Source organism: Silene latifolia, unplaced genomic scaffold, assembly GCF_048544455.1.
Source record: "Silene latifolia isolate original U9 population unplaced genomic scaffold, ASM4854445v1 scaffold_20.1, whole genome shotgun sequence".
Lineage (NCBI taxonomy): Eukaryota > Viridiplantae > Streptophyta > Magnoliopsida > Caryophyllales > Caryophyllaceae > Silene > Silene latifolia.
Genome location: NW_027413163.1, coordinates 943,977 through 966,151, shown reverse-complemented (window position 1 = coordinate 966,151; position 22,175 = coordinate 943,977). Strand labels below are relative to the sequence as shown.

Genomic DNA, 22,175 nt, shown 5'->3' with positions numbered 1-22,175 from the left:
CAATATAACAACACATAGTCCTAGCATGTGAATACTAGACCGACTCATACTACACTATCATGTGAATCACATAACATCCAGGAATCCAAACTCTATCAACCATAGCCGGCTTGCATCTCACCTTCTATGATTCATAGAATCACCAAACAAGAAAGGGCAATATATCAAAGACAGGCATAAGTTCTTAGTCCCGTCAATAGTCACTTTGTAACTCAAGTCTATACCACGAGGTAGGGAAGGTAATCGAACCGTATCTTGGCTCAATGATTACTATTAAGAAAACATGGCCAAGAGACAACACAACCCTAGCCTAAAATCTGCGCAGACCTAGACATGCGGATACACACCACCGCACCCAAGACTCACAACTTTTTTTAAAACAAAGTGAAGTGAGTACCCTAAGGACACGCTGTAACACCCCGTATTTTATTAAGTTGGATAAAATTCTTTTAATTGCTATTTTGAATTTAATTACATCATTTAACGATTTATATATATATGCTTAGCTAATTAATTAATTTCATCATAATTCGATACGTTAATTTTAATAATCATTAATAAGTTTATTTAAAATTAGTCCGAGTTTATTTATTTAATAATTTCCGTTTCTTTACGAGTCCTTATGAAAGTTGTTTTAAGTAAACCCGAGATGGATTTTGGGAACAAAACCGTCCAATTAGCTATTTTGAGCTTATTTCACTAAATTAGCAATTTTTATTAATATCCGTTAGTTTTGTAAAAATCGCTAATAATTCCGATTCAAGCTGATATCGTATTATTTCCGTTAACTAGCTGAGTTTATTTTATTTTCACTCATTAAATTTATTTATTATTAATTTCGTTTTATTACTGAAACTTTTATTAAAAACCGATTTTATTAACTTGAAACGGTTTTAAAAACGAACGAAATTACTTAACGATGAAGAAACGTACGTATAATTAGAAGCTAGCAAGCTAGCTGGTGTCTCATTATTATTATTATTATTATTATTATTATTATTATTATTATTATTATTATTATTATTATTATCTTTGTTGTCCCCGTCACTTTCCCCTTCCATTTTTATTTTTTTTTTGGTCATTCGCTCAACCGCAGCAACAACAATCAACAGCTCCATCACCTTTTTTCCGATCATTCAAACCCCAGATCCCGCCTCCATTCTCAACCAAATTCGGTAATTTTTGTACCATTCTCTTCCCCTTTCCTTCCTCCTCCTTTTAAGGTAAGAAAGTCTCCTTTTTGTAGTGGTTTCGTCTTTCGCCGTCTTATAAAAGTGTCGTCTTTTAGCTTCTTTATTCCGTTTTCTTGCCCTTTTATGAAGGATTAGAAGACCCGGGGTGAGGCTCGTGCCTTGTGGACCATTTATTCGAAGAATAAGGGGCGTTTAAGGTAATACGATTCTACTGATCCTAATACTCTTATTATTGTTCGGGGTTGTATGTTATATTTGATTCTCCATTGTAATTTGTGGTGATTATTACTACTACCGTTTTTATATATAGTAGTTAATGAATTTCCTATCTTGAAATTGAATTGCTGTGAAAGGTATTGTGAAGGGTACAAGGTTTAAGGGCGAAAATAAGGTAAACAGCGAGTAAACAATAGTTTGAGATTAATAAGTGTAGTTTGAGACAGGGTATCTTTAGGTTGATTAGTTTCAACGTACATGATGGATGGTGGCCATGGTAATTTGAATTATTGGATTTATTTAATGGTGGTACATCTTTGTCGAGTCAATGATTTACGGAGTATAAGTTTGGATTTCTAGTATTGTGTTTAAATTGTCGATTTCTTTGACTAAAACTCGTATGGTCATAATTTTGGGGAAATTTTCATAATTGAATGTTCATGTGGTGTTCGTTTGAGACGGTTTTATACAAGTTTTATTTATCCATTTTGAGAAAAGTTGGTACCTTTGGATTCATGGTGAAGTGGGTGATTATGTTGGGTAATTTAATTGGGTGAATACTATCATTTTAATGCTTAAAATTTCGTCTTAAGACGGTCACAAATGAGCTTCTTTAATAGTGAAAATGGGTTTTGTCGAGCAGTTTTAGCGGGCTGTTTTGACGGGTTTCTTTATGTTAATTTGAACCAACCTCTTTGCTAACGTCTCAAGTACATGTACATGTTGGGTTTGGGTCTTTTGTTTGGGTGGTATCCGTCGTGGTTTGGCCTAGGAAACCGTCCTAAGACGGCTGGACAGTAGGGTGTAGCCTGGCCGTGGCCTCATCGCGGCTGGTCGTGGCCTCGTCAGAGCCGGCAAAGCCTTTAGCAAGAGCTAGGCCGTGGCCTGGCTGTGGCCTGGACGTGGCCTAGGCAGTGGCCTGGCCGTGGCCTAGGCAGTGGCCTGGCTAAGACGCTAGTTTGGTTTATTTAAAATATAATTAAATTAATTTACGTCTCATATTTTATATAAAGATAATTCGTTAATATCGTCCTTTCACATAATTATTTTAGGTGGCTCATATGGGGTTGAAGATGAAGAGTAATTTTGGGGTTTTAGAAGCTTTCTCAAGTTTTTACTTGTCTCTTTGCTAGCATAAGGTAACTATTCCGAGTTACTCGACGAATTAATGTCACATTAGTAGTTAATGTGTGCCTGTTGTTTGATAAGTGTTTAGGTGAATGAATAATGTTAGTAGTAAAGATAATAAGGATGGTAAAATTGTGCTCATATTAATAGTTATCACATGTTAGGATAGTTTACAAAATGAAATTGTAATTAATAGGCTCAAATGAATTTTATAGCGATAATTGTAATGTTTTGTTGATTGTGCCGAAAACTGAGCCTTAGTCCCTTTGACTGATGCGATGTCGTTAATTGAGTGATTGGTCACCGCAATTTGACCCGTGCACTGCCGCAGGGTCTGGGGTTGCGGGTAAAAATTCGGTTGGATGAAATTTTGAATGAATTAGATAGTCGACCTTTTTCTTGTTTTAGGCCATTCATTATATTTTTATCTCACATGTGTAATTAGTTGATTTAAGTAGCTTCTTATATTGTAGAAATGGCCTTAGTTTCCCCTGAAGCCTTTAATATGGTTACTATTGTTAGAATTAGAAATTAGTATTGAATACTTATTGAGGATTCTGTTGGGATTGTATGCTGTAAATAGACATTTATATAGCTTTCACATGATAGAATGTTAGAATTTATGTTGGTAAGTAGGACTTTTTGCCCTCTTAAGGTTAAGTGGGTGTCTTACTTGACTTATGTGGTGAGTTTTGGGTGGTGTGGGCTAAAATATTCAAGCTGGGACTAGCTGTGACTAGGTCCTAGGTGAGTATTTCGGCCTTCATCATAGATAGGTCTTTATAGTCTCTGAAGAGTATATGTTCACTGCTTGATAGCCTTTGTGTTCCTGACTAGTGGATGTTTATCCAAGTTGGGGCATGACCTCAGGTACTAATTTTGATAGTATGGGGTCAGCTTAAGTACTAGCCGACACTTTTATAAAAGGGCAAGAAAACGGAATAAAGAAGCTAAAAGACGACACTTTTATAAGACGGCGAAAGACGAAACCACTACAAAAAGGAGACTTTCTTACCTTAAAAGGAGGAGGAAGGAAAGGGGAAGAGAATGGTACAAAAATTACCGAATTTGGTTGAGAATGGAGGCGGGATCTGGGGTTTGAATGATCGGAAAAAAGGTGATGGAGCTGTTGATTGTTGTTGCTGCGGTTGAGCGAATGACAGAAAAAAAAATAAAAATGGAAGGGGAAAGTGACGGGGACAACAAAGATAATAATAATAATAATAATAATAATAATAATAATAATAATAATAATAATAATAATAATAATAATAATAATAATAATAATAATAATAATAATAATAATAATAATAATAATAATGAGACACCAGCTAGCTTGCTAGCTTCTAATTATACGTACGTTTCTTCATCGTTAAGTAATTTCGTTCGTTTTTAAAACCGTTTCAAGTTAATAAAATCGGTTTTTAATAAAAGTTTCAGTAATAAAACGAAATTAATAATAAATAAATTTAATGAGTGAAAATAAAATAAACTCACTAGTTAACGGAAATAATACGATATCGGCTTGAATCGAATTATTAGCGATTTTTACAAAACTAACGGATATTAATAAAAATTGCTAATTTAGTGAAATAAGCTCAAAATAGCTAATTGGACGGTTTTGTTCCCAAAATCCATCTCGGGTTTACTTAAAACAACTTTCATAAGGACTCGTAAAGAAACGGAAATTATTAAATAAATAAACTCGGACTAATTTTAAATAAACTTATTAATGATTATTAAAATTAACGTATCGAATTATGATGAAATTAATTAATTAGCTAAGCATATATATAAAATCGTTAAATGATGTAATTAAATTCAAAATAGCAATTAAAAGAATTTTATCCAACTTAATAAAATACGGGTGTTACAAATAAGTGTCCTTAGGGTACTCACTTCACTTTGTTTTAAAAAAAGTTGTGAGTCTTGGGTGCGGTGGTGTGTATCCGCATGTCTAGGTCTCAGAGATTTTAGGCTAGGGTTGTGTTGTCTCTTGGCCATGTTTTCTTAATAGTAACCGCTGAGCCAAGATACCAGTTCGATTACCTTCCCTACCTCGTGGTATAGACTTGAGTTACAAAGTGACTATTGACGGGACTAAGAACTTATGCCTGTCTTTGATATATTGCCCTTTCTTGTTTGGTGATTCTATGAATCATAGAAGGTGAGATGCAAGCCGGCTATGGTTGATAGAGTTTGGATTCCTGGATGTTATGTGATTCACATGATAGTGTAGTATGAGTCGGTCTAGTATTCACATGCTAGGACTATGTGTTGTTATATTGTTGTTCACATGATAAGCACGATTGTCTAGCATCTATATGCTAAGGCAAAGGTGTGATTCGTATTCATATTCTTATGTTTACATGTTATATTAATTATGACATTTCGTGGCTGGGAGAACTCGGAGTTACTCCCCACTGACTGTGGCTTTCGTATTTGTATAAAATGCGAATGACAGGTAGGTGATGCATATATGGGGTACATGGACGAGCTAGCGAGCAAAGTAACCTTGGGACCTAGACTGGTTTTATTTCATTGTGACCCTTAAACCCTTTTTGTGTCACATACATTTTAGGGACATATGTCTCCCTCTTTTTCTTTGGTTTGTATCACTTTATTCTCGCAGCTTTAGTATAGTTATGTAAATTAGTCTCATTAGCATTTGCAGTGTTGGCATCCTCCTTCTCGAAATGTTTGTGAATGGTTTAGAAAAGTTTTAAAAATGACAGGTTTTAATTAGTTGAACCAATTACAAACATATCCTGTCAGTTTTTCCATAGAATTACGTGTTTGCTTTTCCGCAATAAGTGAGGGTGTCACAGCAGTAGCTCGCAGCCGGTTGGCCACCCTCCACAACGCAACGAACCGAGACGGCGCAACCTGCATTTTCAAAAAGAAGTTCTCAACAATTGAACAAACTCAATCAAATGTGTTCTTACACAAAAGTTATGCAAAGTTAGAGGATTTACCCTCCGAATCAGATGCTGCCAATCGTCTAGGCCAGCATCCGTCACAGCTACGTCAAAGTCACGCAGCTCGGAGATCGTCGTCCTCCCGGTCGCGTCAGTGTACTCGAGGGTCTCGGGGTACTCTGGGGGCTCGATGTCCGCCGCCTCAACCTCCTGCAAAACCAAATATTTCTCATTAACCGGTGATCTTTCATCGTAGTTTTGAAAATCAAAAATAAAGGAGAGAAAATATACTCACCACTACCGGCCAGTACGCCAACCTCCCGTAGAGGAACGCCGAGTAGTCCTCGCCAGGAAGAAGGAGGGCGTCACCACTAGCGCCAGCCAAGTCCGCCTCCTCTCTCGCCTCGGGAGAAGGCTCCTGAACATCGTCCTAGGAGGGTCGATGGGAACCGTCAACACGTCCCGAGAGCACCGACGAGCCAAGCGCTCGCCTGTACCACACCGACCCATCGACGTCCTCAACAGCCATGGCTCGAGCTCCTAGGTCGAAGGACCTCAGCCACAAAAGGAGGCGCTCCAGCGTACTCCGCCCAAGGCCTGGGCACCCACTGGGACAAGATAAACAAGGAATCATTCTTACGATCAAAGCAATATAGAAGCAAATGAATATAAGCAAGATACTTACACTGTCTAGCTGAAGAGCGTTCACATCCCGCCGGTAGACACCGTGAGAAGAACGTTTGCTCTTCGTCCTGCACATCACCCAATCCCTCACCACGGGATAGGCTTTCTCCAGCGGCTCCGTCCTCTTGGGCGCGAGGCTCGGGAAGTAGGAGTACACCCACGCCTATAAAGCAAGATAATCAATAATGATCTTTCAGGATTTGATAAAGAGAGGAATTAACTTTGGTCTAAATAAAGGTTCATACCTCCAACAGTAGTCCAGGTCCGACAGCGCCAGGAGAAGTCCCCTTCTCCATCAACTCCGGACGAACCATGGCCCTCATGAAGCGGATGAGGACCGCAAAGCCGCAGGACCCGGTCCCCAACGCCCTAGGGAGCTCGGGTCGAAAGGAAGGGAAGAAGCTTCGTCGACACCTCTCGCCCTTGTCTCCGAGGTAAATCGAAGACGAAACCACCAGAGCCACAAACGAGCCCTCTCGCTCACCAGACAGGAGGAGGAGCCGTCTCCCTCCCGTCAATCGTCACCGGCCAGATCTTTCCCGCAAAGTAGTCTCGAACGTAGAGCTGGGCACCAAGCCCGGCAAGATCGTGACGGCCTTCGGCGACAGGTTCCACCCGATCAATCTCCGCCTCGGCCGAGTCCACCCTCATGGCGCCTCTCCGCCACTCCACCTCCTCGGTCCCACACCTGCACCGTAAATCATGCCGTAATCCTCCAAAGTGACTCCCACCTCACCAAAAGGATGTGAAACATGGAAGTCGTATCCCAGAATCGGTCCAAGAAAGCGCGGACCAGGCTAAGGTTAGCCCGCAGCTTCCTCTTCGCGATATCCCTCCAGGCCTGGACCAAAGGACCGAACGCTCCACGCTCGATCATGGCCCGCTTCTCCGCCGACAGCCGCTCATAGTGGTCCATCGCTGTCGTATAGCCCGAAAACGACCTGATGTTCCCGGCCTCCTATTGTGATTTGAAACAAAAAGCTATCTTTAGTTTTGAATGAGAATCGAAAGAGATATAAATAAATGAAAGAGGATGCGTAATGAGTAGTGAATTCCTATTTACCAAGCTCTTCACCGTCTCAGGACAGTGACCCTCTGCAGACCCCACAAAGAGTGCCTACTCTCCCAAGTCTCACCACGCAGAGCTCCTCTCGGTGACGACCTCCTCATCCAACGTTGGCCCGTCTCGGGGCCTCCTCCTCCTCAACAGACTCCTCCTCATGGACCTCGTCCCCAGCAGCCATCACCGCGGCGGTGAAGGCCTGCTCTAAAGCCTACTCGACAGTAGCAACGTCTATCTCCATGGGAGTCCTTCCAGAAGTAGAAGCCACATCACCTGCAACATTAAAGCAAATTTAGGCCGCGTCGTGTGACGACAAGCCTTGGTTAAAGGATTTCCGAGCCTTCGGAAGCCCTGAAATCGCTCTTTTCTCGCCATCTTTGGCCATATTCTCACCAACCCGATCACTCATGTGGTAACTTGGGTCAAGTCAAGCCTAATTTGTAGCCTAGTTCCAGGTTCGAGTCGAAATTTCGGCAGCATTTCGCTATAACAGCGATTATGCCCTAGAAAAGTGTCCTGAAAAAGTTGTCACAAACCAAAATTTCGAGATGGTAGAAAGTTTACCCATCATTCAAGGATCCCAAATATCAAGTTTCATCGCAAATGGGCACCCCTAAGGCTATTTTCGAAGCGATTTACGGTTTAGCTGTGAAACCGTCTCAAATTTCACTCAAAGGCTCAAAACTCGACGAAAATCCGAGGCAAATACATGGTTGTGTTCCTTATACTACCAATTATCCATTTCTAATGTCAATTTCACAAGGCAAATGCATTTGGGGGAAAAGCCCCAAATTTTCGATCAAATGGGTCATAAACCCTAATTTTTTCGACTCAAAATTGAGCAAATACGGAAGATTAATGCAAGAATGAGACACATACCTCGATTAGTCATGATTAATGCAAGCTTTTGAATCAAACCTTGGCGGAAATGGTGAAGATTTGAGAGAGGAATGTGTGAAATTGTGTTTCGAACAAATGAACATAAGCCTCCTGATTATCGCGTTTTTACGCAGAAAAGACACTTTGGGGAATAGACGCAGCAGGCGCTGCGCCTCTTCCAAGAGACACAGCTCTTGCTGCGCCTCTTGTTTGTGTTCCCTCCATACGAATTTTCAAAAATTCGTTATGGGTTCGTTATTTGTGGGCCCATCTTTGGTGCGCCTCTTCCCCGATGCTATATTATCTTTTGGTCCGTTTGACAATTCTCTTTCGTTCCGGCCCGCATTTTCTCAAGCCAGCAGCAGACTGTTGCATATTATTTATTCCTTTCAAGACCTTTGTTTGTCACAATGAGCATTTATTCCTTCACAGAATTCGACACGCCTTCATTATAACGAGAGTAAGCGGATACACTTTCCCTCTCACGACATGGAGATTAATTCCCAATCATGTCCCCGGCGAGAGTAAGCGGACGTACTGTCCCTCTCAATACATGAAGATTAACATCTACCTAAGCGATTTCTCCTCGCAGCTTCCCGCTTTGTGTCCTCGCTATTTATAATGCTTCTCGAAGACTACCTAAGGTCTTCTCCTCGCAGCCTCCACTTTGTGTCCTGCTATTCGCAATTGTTTCTCGAAGACTACCCAAGCAGTCTTTCTTCAGCAGTTCCCGTCTGCGTCCTGCTACTCACCTTATTTAGTCCTTACGCTTGACCTTCGCTCCTTAGCTCCCATGTACCTCCGGAAGCATCTCGAGAAGAAGTCTCAGGTATGGTCTCTTCTTATGGCTGGCGAGCCTCCTTACATAGTCTAATGGACTTTAAACGACCCTCACCGATAGTCGACAGACTCTAAAATGTTCCCGACGATAGGTCCTTGGCTCAGACCCCTTGAGCCGCCTCGCGTCGCCATAGTCGTCAGGTTGTAATCTTCGATTGACCTGATGGCTATACTTTGACTTTCGCCTTGTCCAAGCCTCAGTCAAAGTGGGGGCTCTATAGATACCTCATTTCTGCACCTCTCGCAAACCACCCGGTGATGATTGGGCCGCATGTTTGGTACGCGGAACGATTTGTGACAGTTCGTAAGTTTATCGTCAAGTGATTGCTCAAATATTAATGTCTACCTCTTAGTTGTCATCTACGTGCCGATACGGTCGTTTTGGCAGTAATTAGAGTACATTTGGGTCCGGGCCTAAAACCGTCTTCATTTTCTGATAACCGTTAAATCCCGAGTCAGAATTACACGCATATGTTTATAACATTAAGTCCACATACAAATCATTACTGTCATTATCAAAATAACTAATTAGGACTAAAGGTCCAACAGTACTTTAATTGTACCCTATAGACCGGTTTTTATTTCTATAAAAGTTCATTGTTGTCAAAAAAAAAAAAAAAAGGGAAATGGGCTTATATATAGCTAATAGAAGATGAAAATAAAGACAATAAATTAGCAAAGTTACTAAACTACCCTTGTTGATACTAAACTACCTCTTGAAATAATCCTTGTTTTCAAGGATCAAAGACAAGTTATATTTGAAGAATAGTTCCAGCCGAAATAAAAACCCTCCACTTATGTGTGCATTTATAACTTGTATCCTCAATAACCCTCCTGGATGAAAGACATAGTTGATTGTCTTCGTAAGTCTGTTGTGCAAGATTGTTGCCTTCATATTGATATGCTAGCTGGTCCTTCATCTCTATCTGACTAATTCAAATAATAGTGGTTTTTTAGGTAAAACACTAAGCCCGTTGTAGATACCTCATTTCTGCACCTCTCGCAAACCACCCGGTGATGATTGGGCCGCATGTTTGGTACGCGGAACGATTTGTGACAGTTTGTAAGTTTATCGTCAAGTGATTGCTCAAATATTAATGTCTACCTCTTAGTTGTCATCTACGTGCCGATACGGTCGTTTTGGCAGTAATTAGAGTACATTTGGAGTCCGGGCCTAAAACCGTCTTCATTTTCTGATAACCGTTAAATCCCGAGTCAGAATGTTCTGGAATGTTCCGGATATTTCTATTCCATATTTCATAATTTTCATCCTTTGGTAAACAATTTCCCGAAATATTCACGTAAAATATTAAGGAAAACCAAATTATTCCGTCCTACCATAACTTAAACACGGAAATCTTTCTTCCGCAGGAGGAAACCACTTGGGAACAGACGCGCAGCAGTGTCGCGCCTCTTCCAAGAGACGCAGGCTCGCTGCGCCTCTTCCCAGTCCCTATCTTGCGTAGTTTTCGTATCTTTTTCATATCTTTCCGAGATTCACTTCCAAAGAGTCTCCGAAACCCTAATTCCTTCACGTGATTAGTATAAATAGGAGCCTTCGCTCCTCATATTTCTCACGCGAGTGTCCGCCCTTCTCTTCTCTCTTTGCATTCTAGACCTTTGTTCTTACTTTTTGGCGTCTACGTGCTTGAACTTTCGACCACGTAAGCTCGGATCTTTCTGAGTACCAGCCTCGTTTGCACGACCGACCAATTTGACCAACTCCACATCAATCAATTTAATTAATCTAATCGTTTTTCCTCTTACGAGGGCACTTTCTTTGCATTCGCGTCGAGCATCACTAATCGATATCTTAGTCCTTCTCGTTTCGTCAACATGTAAGTCTGAGGGTGTACAATCCTTATTTATTTATTGTTTTTTATCTTTTTTGTAATCATCAATGTAAGGTTTATGTCGAAAATACCTCTTAAAACCGATTTCTAAACCGTGCTTCAAAACCCTTTTTACGGATTTCCAGAAGACAAACCGTCGAGAAAGGACGCAGAATCGCTGCTGCGCCTCTTCGAAGGAGCGCAGCACTGCCGCGCCTCTTCGTGAGGCCGCCAGCCTCTGCTTCCTTTTCTTCTTCCTTCGTCCTCTGTAATTCGTCTTGTGTATTTGTTTTCGTTCGTGTTCTTTAATTCTTCGTCACAATAGCATAATAAACACATGTATATTATTATTCACCGTTAACATGTTTAATTCATCATTAAATTCGGCTTGAATCCCTTATAATTCGATATTTGCGGGTTTTCGTCATTAAATTCAATCCGGGTTGTAGAAATTCAATTTGTTCATATTGAGTTTACGTAATTCGACCTTTGATATATTTTCATCTGTCTATTGTCATATTTGTCATTAATTTGTCGTTAATTCATCATGTTTTGTCTATTTCATTCACTCATGTCACTAATCAGTCATTCATCCATGTAAATAATTCGTTTAACTCCGTCTCATCCATGTTTATTGCTTTCATGACCCATTAATCACATGTAAATAACATATTAATCACTTTCATCCGAGTAAATAATTTAATCAATCATTAAATTTACCGACGAGTATTAACAACACGCAATTAAAACTTCACGACCAGAATTCAAAGTCAGAACAGACGCAAAGAATCGCCGCGCCTATTCTAAAGGACGCAGCTACTTCGCGCGCATGTTCCGGTTGAATTTTGTCCCTGAACTCCGTTGTTGTTTGACCTAGTTTAATTAGCTTACGTATAATTGACTATTATCCGTATTATCACCTTCTGATTTGTTCGTTAATTCTTTCTTTTAGTCGTTTTCTCAAATTATCCGTTTTAAAGGTATTTTCGACATAAATCAATTATCCCATTGTAATTATTGTAATTTTTCATTATTCTAATTTTCTTTTATTGCATTTATCATATTTCTTGTATCCATTTGTATGTTTTCACATGTAATTGAACATTAACTCCTACTTCGACCTTAATTGTATGTTAAACTAATTGTCAACCGACTTAGTATTAATTTTCACATGTTAGGATTAAAACTTGGATGTTGCATTGCATGCATATAATCGACGATATATCAAGTACGAATAACTTCCCTAATCATTAGTAGAGGCCGCTATCGAGGCGGGCGGGATTAGGTGTTTGATCAAAAGAGCTTCCTAATACGTACCCTCACCCCTTACTCCAGATCTCCTTGAGCACCCGTGTTCATTGGCATCCACGAGAGTCATTCTAGACATAGAATACTAAGGGTAACGATTGCTTAGTGTTCATGTCTTTACTTTGTGTCTTGACATGACACGAGGTATTCGAACGGTTCCAATTTCCCATAAAAATTGGTGGCGACTCCAACAAAAATGCAAACGCTTGTTCCTCTTTCCTCCCAAGCGCCCCCGTAGGCACCCCCGCTGTCCACACCCGTAGAGAGAGAAAAGTGATACGTGCATTTTATATAGTCTTTTTAGACCTTTTTATACACGTATTTCTATGCTATTATCGTAGTTTATGCTACGAAATGCCCCGAATATGCTACTTTGGTTTGTTTTTTTCTATTTGCAGGAATGGACCAGAAAATAGTGAAATCGAGCCTTTTATCGTCCTTTTAGCATGCATTTGGAGGAAGAGTGAATTTGGAGCGGGAATGTAGCTATTTTGAGATGCGCAAAGAAGAAAGATAGCTAGGCGAGCAAAGGAAGAACTTCAAATTGCTAGTGCCTACTTTGAAGAGCCATATCTCGAGTTATACAACAGATATTCAAGTTATTCTAATTGAAGATGAAAGCTTGTCCTCTTAGATTTCCAACGCCACCGGAATCGCCCTGTTTGCCCAAGTAACGAAGAAATGGCAGCCGTTTGAAGTTCCGTGCGCAAAGCAGGAAATTGTGCGCTGGAAAGTACTCGATCGAGTACAATTATGTTCGATCGAGTCCTTTTTTCTACTCGATCGAGTAGTGTCATTTTATGATTTACTCGATCGAGTAGATTTTCTATTCGATCGAGTGGTTTAAGCTTTATTTTACTCGATCGAGTAGTTTTAAACCACTCGATCGAGTAGTTTTAAACCACTCGATCGAGTGGTTTCTCTTATGGGCTCGGTCTTTTAGCTTTAATCCGTCATTAGGTTAAATAAAATCCTATTTTTCTTATAAATAGGAAGGGGGGACGTCATTTGTAACTCTCCACACACATCACACGTTACTCTTCTCTCTCGTCAACTGTTTTACTGCTGGATATTATTTTCTCTATATTTTCTGGATCTCTTCCACTGTAACATTCTCTTTTCCCTTTTCCCTCATTTTATTTAATGTTTATTTCTCTCCCTTTTATTTTTGTTCTTTCTTTTATTATGTTTAGCTAATTATCTCTGCTAGGATTAGGTGATTCAATGATTGAATGTTAATTGCTAATTAAGTTCATAGATTGTCGTTGTTGTTTTAGTCTATGTTGTTAATCACCGCTTTAATTGTATCGTGCTAGTTGAATCGATGCAATTAGCCTTTTAATTTTGGTAAGCCTTGACCTAGACCGAAAGGTTGGAAGGGGTGAGACCCGCAGTGAACAATGGGATGCTTTAGTGAGGGCGAAAGTTAAGCTAATAGCATTTTAGGGCGAATTGAGACCGAAAGGAGATATTCGTTGCCCCTTAGACCTACACATCGACTAATCTGTGACCTTAGCTGCAATTTATTGACGTTCATTGATGACCCTAAGTCCTAGTCCTCTCTCTCCCTTGTTAATTTCTCTTATTCCCTTTCCTCTTACTTAATCTTTTTAGTTTAGTTAAAATATTTCAAAACCCCCAATAGTGACATCAGACAGACCGAGTAGACAAGTGAATAGTGACCGCCTCCCTGTGGAGATCGACCCTACTTACCGCTGTCTTCTGTTAGTAGTACTTAGGTATTTATTTTTGGTACATAACGACCGTATCAAATTTTGGCGCCGTTGCCGGGGAGGCAACTATTTATTTACTTGTTTCTTTTTGTCTGTCTTTAGCCTCAAGGGATTTATTCCTTGAGGCAGTTCTTATCTTTTTCCTTGAGTGTTGTTTTGATAGGCCCTACAGGTCCTACCTAGACAGTTCTAGGTGAAAGATCGTCAAAGGGAAGGCTTGAGTACCTTTGACCCGTCACCTATGTTCCATTATATGGCGCAAAGAGTGATTTACTACGGAGATGTGGTGTCTTTGTGAGCACAATGCAGCCTTTTGCATGGCAGAAAATGACGAGGTCTACGCGTTCAGGCTCCGTGGACGAGCTAGCCATTCCTCTGTAGTTGTGCCGCCACATCTACCCTATCAACGAGGCTATCACAAGCCTCCTTTTGTCTGGCCACCGCAACAACAAACCCTTCCTCCCGTTGAAGAGAATGAAGGGGCTGCCGAGCTGAAGTCTATGCTAAAAGCACTTACGCTTCAAATGCAAGAAAGCGATAAATCTAGGGAAGCTCACCTCAAGCTACTTGAATCTCAAGTAGCTCAATTAGCTGCCGAGTTGGATTATAGCGACTCAGAGATGGAATATGCTGTTTTTCCTGTCAGTAGTCTTTCCCATGAAAGGCTCGAGTTGTCTAGTGATGATGAAGACATTTATGACTCGAAAATTGAAGGTGATAATGAAGACGAAGCTTTTCTCAAGCACTTCACCACGGTCCAGCCTAACCCACTCGATCGAACAGTCCACATTGCTCGATCGAGTAAATTCTATGATGAGGAAGTCGGTCGAGTAGATTTAACCACTCGATCGAATGGTTTGTGTGAAGAAAGCTCTCGATCAAGTAACAATTCCACTCGATCGACTGATTTGGCTAGAGAGAGCAATGCAACGTCACTTGGGTTAGTTTTAGACGACGATTTTTATGAAGATAATGGATACGGTGAATCTTCCCTATTCAAAGCCGAGCTGGATGCGCTAGAGGCTGCGATTTACGGGACGCATTCCACAGAGGAGGGTGACGAGAAGGAAATTGAGTTAGTGATTGCTCCCAGCACGGAAGAGGTAATATCTTCCTTTATCAGTGATTCCGACATTGAGAGCAACCAACCCGAGGTAGTTAACGATAATTTTATTATTGTTGGTTCTAATAGTACATCGCCTCATTTGACTCATGCTTCGTATTTTAATGCTATACCCCCTCCTAGTTGGTCAATTAATTTAACAGTTTTTCACCGTTCATGTCATCTTAAATCTGTTAAACTAAAACGATACCCTAATTTATTGTTAATTGCTCCTGAGCTCTTATACTTCGTGGATAAATTTAGGAACTCTCATAGGAAATTTGTTAGACTTAAATGTTTATATATTTTTATTTCCTATGCTTCTATTCTACTGTGGTGCTACTTACATTTTGTGTAGCACATGCGCAGCTGTTTGATCGGTTGCTGCGCGCTTTGAGCTGTTTTGACCAGGTTTAATCAGAGAGGCTCGAAGAAAATAAGGTCGAGCTAGGACCTGTCTGAAACTAGCGCTACCCGGGAGGCAACCCGGAGATTTTATTTTTAGTTGTTTTTCAAACATTTCAGTTTTTATTTTGTTTAATAATCGGTTCTCTCGATCGAGTTTTCTTGCTTTGATTCGCTTCCTATGACGCCACTATGAAGCTGTTTGCGACCTCCCATGTTGCTGGCTGGTTTGGGGAGGTCCCTTCTTCTCGTTATCTTATATGTTTTCCGCATCTCCACTCTCTCCTTTTTAGTTTGCATTTCCTTTCCGTATTTTTGGGTACAATGAGGGCATTGTAAGGTTTGGTTTGGGGAGGTTATGCATCCATATCTGTGTCTGCATTCAGCTTTTATTGCATTCCTGTTATCACGTTTAATTTTCATATTTCATATGCATTGTTCTTAAAAAAAAACGAAAATTAATAAAATATTCACGTTTATTTTTGCATATAGGTTGAGTCGGAACGGTAGATTTCCGTGATGAAATTGCACTTTAACTTGTCATTTTTTTACTTGAGCCTTGCATCTAATTGACAGTTATTAGTTTAGTCCTGCGCATATCTACGAGTTAATGTCAAAAATTTAGCTGACTGTTTAGACTTGACCTGATAAATTGGCAACGTACTCTATAAATTCTGAGTTTTAGAGCCTTATAACTGGTGACATTCATGACCGGTTTACATAGGAATTGAGAGTAGTACTCCTTGCATAACATGTTTATTACTTTTGCACATTTATGAAATTCGATTTCTTGTCAATTGCATACGTTCGGGTTTGTGGTCGGTGTCATATGCAGGGAGGTGCTTGCAAATTTCCTTTTTCCTATATTTTTCACCCATTTAGCTCCACTTAAGCCAAATATTGCCTTTTTGACCCATTAGCTACATCTAAAACTGAGCCTGCCTAGTCAAGCTAGTTTAGTTTGTCTTTTGTGGTACATTTTATCGTCTGCAGTTTGGCCGTGTGTATTTTATTGCAGTTGGTGGAAATAAAGGAAGGAGAAAGAAAAAAAAAAGAAAAAAAAAAGAATTGAAAAGAAAAAAAAAAAGAGATTTACGTGAAAAAAAAATCACGTACTCAGTAAGAAACCAGGAGAAGAAAAAAATAGAAAATCTTAGCTGGCTTGATTTTGAGTCCGTATGTGCTTATTTCTATTTTGTGACGTTCTCCCTCCTCCATTTATTCATATCATTTTGAGGAGATTGTGTATTGGGTAGTGAGTTTTGTGCCAAAGAAGGGCACTTGTGTTTATTTTACAGTCAGTTGAGATTCGGATGGTCTTATATGGCCTTGTTTAGGAACTAGCTTGGAGCTTTTACCTTCACATTTTCATAATCTGTTTTGCCTTTTCTCACCTGAACCTCACTTTCCCATATCATTTGTAAGCCCTCGGCTGTGACGGATATTGTTGGTTGGAATGTATGTATGGTACTTGAATCGTCTATCATTTTTGTTGCATGCATGTTATGTAGGTCGCAGTCTAGGTGAGTGACTGTTTTCTCTTTCTCTCTTATACATATACTTTCACCCTTTGCTTCATGAGAGAAGAGTGACCACGTGAGAGTCCGATTTTGTTGGTCTTGCAGGGTCGATAGGCCAGCTTTCTTTATGGACATCTTATAATTCGTTTGCGTAATGATCATTGTAGCTGTAACTGTTGATTTTAGTTTGCATTAAACTGGTTTAAGTAGACAAGTAATAGCTAGCTCTGAGTTATCTTTTCCATTCCATTAGTTTGTATTTAGTTTACTCGAGGATGAGTAAAGGTTTGGTTTGGGGAGATATGATACGTGCATTTTATATAGCTATTTTGAGATGCGCAAAGAAGAAAGATAGCTAGGCGAGCAAAGGAAGAACTTTAAATTGCTAGTGCCTAATTTGAAGAGCCATATCTCGAGTTTTACAATTGATATTCAGGTTATTCTAATTGGAGATTAAAGCTTGTCCTCTTATATTTCCAACGCCACCAGAATCGCCCTGTTTGCCCAAGTAACGAAGAAATGGCAAATTGTTTGAAGTTCGGTCAAGCAAAGCAGAAATTGTGCGTGGAAAGTACTCGATCGAGTACAATTATGTTCGATCGAGTCCTTTTTCTACTCGATCGAGTAGTTGCATTTTAGGATTTACTCGATCGAGTAGATTTTCTATTCGATCGAGTGGTTTAAGCTTTATTTTACTCGATCGAGTAGTTTTAAACCACTCGATCGAGTGGTTTCTCTTATGGGCTCGGGCTTTTAGCTTTAATCCGTCATTAGGTTAAATAAAATCCTATTTTTCTTATAAATAGGAAGGGGAGACGTCATTTGTAACTCTCCACACACATCACACGTTACTCTTCTCTCTCTTGTCAACTGTTTTACTGCTGGATATTATTTTCTCTATATTTTCTGGATCTCTTCCACTGTAACATTCTCTTTTCCCTTTTCTCTCATTTTATTTAATGTTTATTTCTCTCCCTTTTATTTCTGTTCTTTCTTTTATTATGTTTAACTAATTATCTTTGCTAGGATTAGGTGATTCAATGATTGAATGTTAATTGCTAATTAGGTTCATAGATTGTCGTTGTTGTTTTAGTCTATGTTGTTAATCACCGCTTTAATTGTATCCTGCTAGTTGAATCGATGCAATTAGCCTTTTAATTTTGGTAAGCCTTGACCTAGACCGAAAGGTTGGAAGGGGTGAGACCCGCAGTGAACAATGGGATGCTTTAGTGAGGGCGAAAGTTAAGCTAATAGCATTTTAGGGCGAATTGAGACCGAAAGGAGATATTCGTTGCCCCTTAGACCTACACATCGACTAATCTGTGACCTTAGCTGCAATTGATTGACGTTCATTGATGACCCGAAGTCCTAGTCCTCTCTCTCTCTCTTGTTAATTTCTCTTATTCCCTTTCCTCTTACTTAATCTTATTAGTTTAGTTAAAATATTTCAAAACCCCCAATAGTGACATCAGACAGACCGAGTAGACAAGTGAATAGTGACCGCCTCCCTGTGGAGCTCGACCCTACTTACCGCTGACTTCTGTTAGTAGTACTTAGGTATTTATTTTTTGTACATAACGACCGTATCAAAAAGCTACAAATTACCCCCAAATTAAAAACCCCCAAATCAATACCCTAACCTAATCCGCCACATTCAGCCACCACCCGACACCCTCGCTCCTCTACCGACCGGCTGTCCGCCGGAGATGAGGCGGTGTCTTTGCTCATCTCCGGCGGATCGATTTCGCCTGCCGTCGTTATTCCTTCTCCCCGTCTGCGGTTCACCTTGGAGTGCGAAGTGCGGTACATCATCGTCTCAACTCGTCTGTCGCTAATGTGGGTAAGCAAGGTCTTTATGAACCAGTGGCGATATCAGAGTGTCACTAGCTTGTATTTCGCATTTGCTGATACTGGCGCCCTTGATTCTTTTGATTGATTTTTGAAGAAATCTCTTAAAAATCAATTTGTCGCATTTGGAATGCTACAAGTTTGATTTTGCAGGTTAATTGGGGATGCTACGTTGTTTACGGTTGTAGAAGAAGATTGGTGAGACCGAGTGAGGTGAATAACCCGTCAACAACAATGGAGTTTTTTTGGTTTGGGTCGTCACTCACTAGATTTGTTAAACCACGACGTTTGTATGCGGTCAACCAATCGGTCGAAATTGCTTTTCTTTTAATGGTTCGAGCTTGTTGCTGCCGAGCTTGATGTTTATCGTGTTTGTTGCCGTCGCTCATGCTGCCGGCTTCGCTGTTGTGGCCTTCCTTCTTTGTCTTCGGTGACCCTGTGATGGTGTTTGGTGCGTGCGGGAAGGATTGGTGTACGGGCCTGGTGGTTTGAGTTGTGCTCTTCCGAGGGGTTTCGTCTTCCATGCCCTTTGCTGTTCATGGAAGGCGTGTAGAGCTTTTGGTTGTTCCATTTTTAGTTTAATGAGATGTTTCTAGACCGTTTGTTAGGTCTAACTTTTGCCCCATCTGTGTCGGACTCCCGTCCCTCCGTACCCTTGTACTATCACCGAAAACCATATTTGCATCCCAGGGGTGATCCCCCCATTCCCCCCACCCCTGGTTTGGCCTGTTTATCCTGTTTATTGTGTTTTGTGTCTCTTGTGTTTTGTGTCTCTTGTGTTTTGTCTTTGTCGTCCCTTTGTCCGGCCTTTTTGCTTGTATGGCGGTGGTCTCGGGAGGTGTCGTTTGGTGAAATTGGGTGTCTTTTGCGGGGTTTCTGTTAAGTGCTCCTCTCCTTGTTTTCATGTCTTTTATGGTTAGGGTCTGGGTTGACCCTTGGCTTGGTGGCTTGCGTCATGTTGGTGTTATTTCGACTTTTAGGGTGGCTGTGGTCTTGTGGTTTGTTACTTATTGTTCCTGGGTTTGTTGCGGGTTTTAATTGGTTTCCTCTAGTGCTGGTTGGATGAGTTGTGCGTGGTTGAGATTGTTTTGGTAAGGGTTTGTAGTGGCCTTTTCGCTCCGGTTTTCAACTGGGTTTTTGTGAGACTTTTGGATGGCTACTGTTTTCTTCTGACAGCCTCTGGTGAGCCTTTATGGGTTGGTTTCGTGGTGGGGGAATCGTTGGGTTGTGTCGTTATGAGCCTGGTGTGGAGTTGGTTGGTATTGCTGTGGTGGTTGTTCTCTTTATGAAAGGATTTTGTTGGAATGTTAGGGGATTTAATAATCCCCTTGCCCCTACAATCGCTAAGACTAGGGCGCTTCTTTCGAGTACGTATTTTGATTTTATTTTCTTAGCTGAGACAAAATGTAAAGTAGCTTTAGTTGATCCTATGTTTCGTTCTTTTGGGTTTTCTCGGAGTTTTGGTGTCGATGCTGATGAAACCAAAGGAGGTCTCTGGTTTGGTTTTAGACATGATGCCAATTTTGAATGTCTTCTAGCATGTCAAAACTTCATTATTATCAAAGTCACGCAATGTAACGGTAGTTTGTGGTACTTATGTCTTATTTATGGAGAACCGGTCACCCATAAACGCGAAGCTGTTTGGAATGATCTTAGTGAATGGATTCAATCTTTTGATAACCCTTTCCTCCTTTTAAGGGGACTTTAACCAAGTTGATTATCAAGAAGATAAATGGGGAGGTAGTAAGGGTCGGATTCCGGGGGCTGCTCTTTTTAATAAATGGAAAGCTGAGCATCTTCTGATGGATATTCCGTATAAGGGGCCAAGATTTACTTGGTGTAATAAGAGAGAAGATCATAGTGTAGTGTTGGAACGTCTTGATAAGGGTTATGGATCGTGGGATTGGAATGATATTTTTCCGAATTCTCATATTACTCATCTTCCTATTCAAATTTCAGATCATGCGCCTATTATCTTTGAAACAGATTTAATTACTTGTAATGGTAGAAGACCCTATCGTATGGAGGCTTGGAACCTGGATTATGAGGAATGTATTCGCCTGGTACATAACCAATGGACTGAGCCTGTCTCAGGCTCTGCCACCGTCAGAATGATACGTAAGTTATCAAGAGCTAGAAATTGTATGCGTCTTTGGTCTATTTCCAAGAGGAAAGAATGGAATAAGAAATGGAGTGATTTTGATGACAATTTGGTTGAAGGGCTCCACGAAATTGAGACGAAGGGAGTGACTCGAACTTTGACCACTGCATATGCTAGTCAAGTGGAGTATGCTAAAGTCTCGGCTAAATATTGGAAACAGAGGGCCAAGATGAAATGGAACACCGAGGGAGATACGTGCTCTAAGTACTTCTTTAATTGGGTTAAGGGTAGGGCAGGCAGGAATTACATTGCTGGGATTAAAATGGATAATGGGAAGTGGAATTTTGATAGTGAGGGAATTAAGGGATTATTTGTCCAATTCTACTTTAGACTCTTTCAGGAAGGTGCGAATCAGATCACTTTTGATGAGTACCGCCCTACTGTGAAAAATTTGTTCAGTATTAATAAGGAGTTCCTTTCTCCTGATGACAGAGATGCACTTTGCATTCGTTTTACACCTAAGGAGGTTCGTACGGCTGTGTTTCAACTTGGTCCGTTAAAATCTCCGGGACATGATGGTATTCCTGCTATCTTCTTCCATAAGTGTTGGCATTTTATTAAGCATGATGTTATTGGGACTGCCTTGGCTATCCTCAATGGTAATAGCTCACCAGATTTTCTGAATAAGACTTTCTTAGTTCTTATCCCGAAATCTAGTGCCCCTGAAACAGTTGATAACTTCCGACCGATTATCTTATGCAATGTTATAATGAAAGTCATTACTAGATATATCACTAACCGATTGAAAAAGTACATGGGAAAACTAGTGGGTGACTTTCAAAATGCTTTTGTTCCGGGGAGGAATATTGGTGATAATATTTTAATTACAAATGAAATATTACACAAAATTTCCTCTTCTAGAAGTGGTAGGATGGGTAGGATGGCCTTTAAAGCTGACATGAGTAAAGCCTATGATCGGTTGGTCGAACTTTATCGAGGCACGCTTCTCTTGATGGGTTTCCCCTAATTTCATTCAGCTGATTATGAAGTGTATCACGACGGTGTCTTATGAAATTCTGGTAAATGGAGTTCCTTCAAGACGTATCCACCCGAGTTGCGGCCTTCGTCAGGGCGATCCTCTTTCCCCTTATATCTTTGTTATGTGCACGGAAATTCTCTCGTTAAACATTCTACGTATGGAGAGGGAGGGGATCATACGAGGAATAAAGATCAGCAGAAATAGTATCCCTATCTCCCATATGCTCTTTGCGGATGATTCTATGTTCTTTATTGAAGGTAATTCTAAGAGTTGCGAAAACCTTGACAAAGTTATTAAGGATTATTGTCATGCCTCCGGACAGGTTATTAATGATAATAAGTCATCTATGATGTTAAGTTCGAGCTC

General features: G+C 40.4%; 1 protein-coding gene and 1 long non-coding RNA gene across 2 annotated transcripts; both read left to right on the top strand.

Moving 5' to 3' along the window:
• The first annotated feature begins 1,319 nt into the window (after positions 1–1,319).
• Positions 1,320–5,189, top strand: LOC141638351 (uncharacterized). Its single transcript, XR_012542067.1, has 3 exons — positions 1,320–1,390; positions 2,462–2,548; positions 5,002–5,189. It is a non-coding gene; the product is annotated as an uncharacterized LOC141638351 (long non-coding RNA).
• An 8,886-nt stretch (positions 5,190–14,075) lies between these two features.
• LOC141638460 (uncharacterized) lies at positions 14,076–21,797 on the top strand. Its single transcript, XM_074447874.1, has 2 exons — positions 14,076–14,508; positions 20,368–21,797. Exons 1-2 carry the CDS (start codon positions 14,076–14,078, stop codon positions 21,795–21,797), a joined length of 1,863 nt encoding a protein of 620 aa, XP_074303975.1.
• The last annotated feature ends 378 nt before the right edge of the window (positions 21,798–22,175 follow it).

Coding starts and splice junctions, on each gene's coding strand:
- LOC141638460 (XM_074447874.1), top strand. CDS start 14,076: ATGTGGTGTCTTTGTGAGCACAATGCAGCCTTTTGCATGGCAGAAAAT. Junction 14,509..20,367: donor TTATGACTCGAAAATTGAAG/GTGATAATGAAG, acceptor CCTCCTTTTAAG/GGGACTTTAACCAAGTTGAT.